Genomic DNA, 6,076 nt, shown 5'->3' with positions numbered 1-6,076 from the left:
TGAATCATTGGTCTATCATTCCAGTTTGGGAAGACGATAGTGAGGTACTTGCACCTTTTATTTGTTGGATTGGTTACAAATTCATTGTTGTGACCTTCACTCACAGAATCAGACTCAAATCATTTTTTTTTTAAATCAATGATCCAACAGGTAATGTTTTATTAGTGCCTTCAAGGTCATACTTTCAAATGAAGATCATTGTTACGTATTGAATACGTGCGTGGAAGGTCAGAGTTTTGGACCCCAAACTTGATTGCAAAAACAGGAAGTTAGTTGTTACTCTAGCAGTATGATGAAATAGATAGATTCTTGGTTCCCAATGCATTCTGGGCTTGGCATTGCCCACCACTGCAGACCTTTTAGTTTGTTGTCTCAATGTTTAAGTGTTACTTCAGAAAAATGACTTGAGAAAAATAAAACTAAAATGACAAAAATAATGGCGAATGTCCTACAGTTTGCGAACCAAAGCTTTGTCTGGTGTGATATTTTTGTAAGAATAGTTTCATGTCTGAGTACTGTTTTTTTTTTTGTTTGTTTGTTTGTTTTCAAGATTCTTGATGATCTGTATTAATGAAGTTGTTTTAATTGTTTTTACTGGAAAATGTAGGTTGTTTATGTGTGTAATCTGTCCAGCATGTTTCAAATCTATACTCAGCTTTTACTTCACAGCTGCGTGGTCTGTGCCGTTACAGCTTCTCAACGAGCTGCTTGACCCTGTCCACATAGTGACCGGACTTTTACTTTCTGTTCCTGTTCTCCAAATATCTGAGGTAAAACAGTCATTGTGTTTCATCATCTTCACGTTCAGAAATTCAGAGACTTCACCAGCTCCCAGATCTACCGCCTCAAGATGACCTAGCAACCGCGTCATGTGTGTCTCTTGTCCCCCGTGGCAACGGCACAGGACTGGCCAACAGCACAGCTTTTGTACTCTCTGTCTTCCTCACTCGCCGTCTGTCTGTCTGGCCTTTTAAGGAACCACGACCTGCAGGCATTTACAGTTGTAGGACGCATACTTGATAGACAAAACAACCTGTTGCCATGTGGACCTCAGATCTGGTTTGTCTACCTTTTCCATTGATTAAAAAAATACACATAAACAAATGATGAGTGTGGCGTGTGTTTACACACAACACTACACTCCCTGTCGCTATCGTGCCGTCTGGTTGTGTCTGAGGACGTCCAGTAGCATAGACCCGACAAGTGGATGCTAAACAGATTCAGAGGGCATTACATAAGATAGTAACAAAGAGTGGACAACACAATAAGCATTGTTTGCAATGCTAATTCACTATCAACAAGCTCAATGAATTAGATAACCTTCATGTTATGCAATGGATTTTTTGTTCTTTTTTCAATATTACTCCTGTGTTGTCCTGCTTTTATTTCTTTTAGAAAAGACAAATGGCCAGACAGGGTAAAGAAGATATATTGCTTTATTTTCTCCCATTCAGGATTATTTGTTTTCAGTTTTTAATATTTTTTTACAAATACACAACAGAAGTATACTCTTGAGAAAAGGCTAAATGTAGCTAGTAGATGATATAAAATACTTATTCTTCTACTTTTTCTTCTTCGTTTGATTTTCACATAAGGGCGCCACCCAGTGGCTGCAAAGAGAACTTGGCACACAACGACCTCAGTTCAGTGTGTGAGAGATTGTTACTGTGTAGAAGTGTGTGTGTATGTGTATTTGTGTGTGTATAGGAAGTTGGTTGGAAGGGGTTTAAGGCAGGCATGGTAAGGCAGTCCAAATGAAAGTATGGTTAATGAATGAAGGGTAAGGTTTGGAGTACTTTTTTTTTCCTTTTTCTTTTTTGGGTGGTTTGGGGAGGGTGGGGCAGTTAAAGGGCAGGGGCGTGGATTCAGTGATGACTGACACCTGTCACCCGCCAATGGGGCTGGAGTGTCACAGGTTGGATGAGGCGGGACAGCTTCCCTCGGAGACCAGGTCATCGGGGACGGAGAAGAAGTCCAGAACCATGCCCTCCTCGGACAGCTGCCCGTACTCGTTGTTGTAGAACGTCTGACCCGAGAGCTGAGAGAGGAACGGCGGCCGTGAACCATGAACCGATGCACCAATCAGGCGCTCTGTACTCCTGCCAATCTGAGGACTGGGGATGGAAGAGGGGCGGGGTTAACGGGGTGGGTGTGAAGCAGGGCAGACTCAGGTATTACATCAGCCTCAGGGTGTCACACGTAATATCATTACTCATTGTGGCAGAACAGAACACTATCTCAATCCAGATTAGAATAATCTAATACACAATAAATCAGATTAGGATAATCCAAAGCATCCTGCCATCACTATTGTATTTGTATACCATTATAAATGATTTGATACTCTACCATAAATAATGTAATATTTTTGACATCCAAAATATAAAGACATGCGAAACCCTGTGGCAACTTTGCTGTGGGGAAGTGGGGTGCTTTGGAAGGTAGAACCTGCAGTCTTACTTCCTGGAGATGCCTCCTCTGTGTTTGTGTTCGATCCTCTCAAACTCCTCCGACGCCAGGACCATCCCACTGTCTGTCTGGCTGCTGTCCTTTAACAGAGGAAGAGGCACAAGACGACCGTCAAGGATGGGGTTGTCATAGTTACGGCCCCTGCATGGGTTGCTGTTTTAAACAGTGGCCCAGACATAATGAGTTTAATTGTTCCCTTTAATTGAACTCTCCACCTCAGTGCTTTGGATATTCTTCCTTTTTATATTAAATTTAAAGTTTAGGTATTTGGCAAACTTTTTATTCCAAAATTACCATTTCCACCATTATATTCAACAAAATATGATCTTAACTTTAAAAGGATTTGATAGTCTTATTTCAGTAATCAATAGCTGCTTTCAGACACGTCCTCCGCAGTATATGCAGAGCTTTGTCAAACGGAGGTCTGACCCTTCGGGTGATTCAGATATGATGCTGACATTATGCGGTCATATGTGTGAACGATACCGACGCACATGAACAGAATCTCTACGTGGTTGAACAGGTTGAATGTGGTTGAAACATGCACATGAACAAAATCTCTGCATTCTCATTTACTTAATATCCGTCGGAAATACTAGGAGGGGAATAGTGTGAGAGCCGGCGAAGTTCGGAATTCCAAATAGCTGGTTATGTTCAGATATACGGCCACAGAACATGCAGACTTACACCTAGGTCTGACAGCAGCTTTAAAATACATGAAATCATGTCATCAGGGGGTCTGATGAACAGCCCTATGCATAACGATACGATACGATACAACTTTATTTGCCAGTTTGTGCTGAAATTCTTTTTGCATCCCTGGGCAGCTCATTTAAGGATAGGAGGACAGAAACAATACATACATGTAAGACATATAGTAGCATCAAAAGACAGGCATGTAGACATACATGTAGGACATAAAGCATCAACAGACAAACATGAAACTTATCCACCCAATAACCCAATAACTCTAGAGTGTACACTACAGTGGTTGCTATTATGGAGCAGGTGCTTACATGATGGGCCTTGTGGGAGGTGATCTCCAGAGGAACCTCCTCGAAGGTCTTGACCCGCGAGTGGCAGATGTTGGAAGGTCCCACTAGCACACAGCCACCAAATGGGACACAGTTGTAATACCTGGAAAGACATTCTAGTGTAAGATTACCCATTGAAGAAAGACTAGAAAAAGGTGTGTGACCAGTGTTGAGGCCAGGTGCTAGACAAAGGTAAACTGGAATAAATATAAAAGAAAAACACAAAGAGAAAAAAGGACTTTAAGAGGGAGAGGAAGAAAAGAGGTTTTTATGACCTCTGTCATAAAGGTGTTTGTCTGATGAAGACCTAAGTGTTGTAAATTAAATATCTTTGTGATCAAACAAATAATGTGCAGATATTAGATCTTTTATCCAGATTTCCCATGGCAAGTTAACTTAATACCACCACCGCAATCTTCGCAAAGACAGTAAATTTCCCATGGTGTCAGTGGACGACACCCCTAACGTGTAGAGACAAAACGCCATAACATCACTGTGATGTGTTTCTCTGTTCCCTAGAAACGATGGAGGGGAGCGGGAAGTCGAAGGAGGATGTTGGCTCATGGCGCATGTCGTCAGGAAGCAGGTATCCTACCCCTATCCTATCCTATGTCTGTGTGGACGGGATGCACCTTGTATTGTGTCGCAGACTCTCCCTTTACCACGCTCTACCTAGGATTCTACTGCCATGAGACTCTGCAGGAGATGATGTCAAGCACCCTGTGTGTGTGTGTGTGTGTGTGCGTGTGTGTGTGTGTGTGTGTGTGTGTGCGTGTGTGCGTGTGCGTGTGCGTGTGCGTGTGTGCGTGTGTGTGTGTGTGTGTGTGTGTGTGTGCACACATGTGTTTGTCTCCTACGCATTTCCCACCACTTGTAAAAATAGCAGAGGGCTGCAAAGGTCTAGCTTATGTAAGACAGGCTACCTGCTAATGTGGGCTGTGGGTGTGGATGCGTGGGTGTGGATGCGTGACCAAAAGATTGTTTTGAAACCCTGTTTAAAGTTTCAGATTTAAGCATGCCATTATTTACTGTAAGGCCTGTGTGTGTTTGTGTGTGTGAGAGATAGAGTGTGAGTGTATGAGCATGTTATTTTCCTACTGTAAGGTTTCTCTCGCTGTGTGTGTGTGTGTGTGTGAGAGAGAGAGAGAAAGAGAGAGAGTGTGAGTGTACAGTATGAGCATGTTATTTTTCTACTGTAAGGTTTCTGTGTGTTTGTTTGTGTGTGTGTGTGTGTGTGTGTGTGTGTGTGTGTGTGTGTGTGTGTGTGTGTGTGTGTGTGTGACAGCATGCCATTTTTCTACTGTAAGGTTTGCTCAAGTATTTGGCTTGTAAAACGGGACTGAGCAATCAATCAGGATTTTTTTCCCCTGCAGTAATGGAAAATATCAGTCAGTTGATTCTTCCAGGCATATATTTTTCAGTCTCTGATGACTGTTATTTCCAACTATTGTTCTATCTATTACACACCCAGTTTCACAGAACCATACAAATCCCTTCTGATTGATGATGTGCTTGCAACAAATTTGGCTCGAACTGACTTGAAATCTGTCATGTCACAAGTCTAATTGCTTGTTCAGCCACTTTCTCAGCAGCTCCAGGCCAGAGGAATACATTCTTATGAATATTAACCTTTGGGTTTAAGACTGATCTGCACATACTTGGCTTCTGCAACAGTATAACTATGTGAAATTAGTGACATTTCTAATAGCAAATGAGTTAGATATATAAAATATATGACATTTAGAGCCCGAGGGTTTGCTTGTATGTCCTCAAAAGAAGTCATGGTTATATACATGGCTCCTATTTAAGAGTTTGGGGAGAAAATCGGTTCTTACAAAATCCAAAATGGTAGCCAGGTTTCCAGACTCACTACTTCGTTTCACTCAGAGCCTTAAGAAGAGAGAGTTGCGACACTCTTTGATGTTGTCGCTACGTGATCAACAGTTCCAAAAAACCTGTGCTGAATGGATGTATCGCAGGAGGGTGGGATGTATTTCTGATGCCGGACGGCGTGATCTAGTAACTTATTGGCTACTGACCAAGTGATTGGCAGTTTTCAGTTCCAAAAAGTTGCCATCTTTGCCCATATAAGGAGATCTGGGTACTTGCGATTTTGAATAATCGCACCGTTTAAAGGAACCATGGCCCCTATCATGACATTCTAAAGTGCATCGTCACTCGTCAAAAGTCTATTCAAATTTAGTAGGATGTCCAGTTCACATTGGGAGGGGTTTCGCTATCAAAAGTGGAGCGCATGGCGTAACAAGGTGTTCCTAGGTCTTTTAATCAGTCATATGGGTGTGTTTGGGGCGTAACATCATTTTAAACCAATGAGAATGACATCTGTCATTCCCTTCAACGGCGCAACGCGCGATATGTCAAATAAATGCATCGATATTTTGGCATTCAAAGGCGCATTTGAAGGAGGCTGCTTGCGAGACCGTATAGAATAGTCATTCTTAAACCATGCTTTACTAAAACCTAGCATAGCCTTCACACATTTGCACTCGTCTATTTGAACTCATTGGCAAAGTGAAACTAACTTCACCAAGGAGTCAGTCAAGGACAAGACA

General features: G+C 42.1%; 1 protein-coding gene across 2 annotated transcripts in view; it reads right to left on the bottom strand.

Moving 5' to 3' along the window:
* Nucleotides 1-1,623: 1,623 nt before the first annotated feature.
* The window catches only part of flt4 (fms related receptor tyrosine kinase 4), a 59,105-nt gene continuing 54,652 nt past the window's right edge, over nt 1,624-6,076 (bottom strand). For both annotated transcript variants that reach the window (XM_076292031.1, XM_076292032.1), the window contains 3 exons: nt 3,486-3,606; nt 2,461-2,549; nt 1,624-2,114 (listed from right to left, as the gene is read on the bottom strand). In XM_076292031.1, coding sequence (XP_076148146.1) covers nt 1,910-2,114; nt 2,461-2,549; nt 3,486-3,606 — 415 coding nt within the window. In that variant the 3' untranslated portion in view covers nt 1,624-1,909. The remainder of the gene's footprint in view (nt 2,115-2,460; nt 2,550-3,485; nt 3,607-6,076) is intronic.

The sequence above is a fragment of the Alosa pseudoharengus genome, unplaced genomic scaffold (assembly GCF_046254945.1).
Source record: "Alosa pseudoharengus isolate Yale_2024_CS ecotype anadromous, Long Island Sound unplaced genomic scaffold, YU_APseudo_1.1 YU_APseudo_1.1_scf_19, whole genome shotgun sequence".
Taxonomy (NCBI): domain Eukaryota; kingdom Metazoa; phylum Chordata; class Actinopteri; order Clupeiformes; family Clupeidae; genus Alosa; species Alosa pseudoharengus.
Note: the sequence above shows the minus strand (reverse complement) of the source record. Positions and strands in the feature narration are given on the sequence as shown.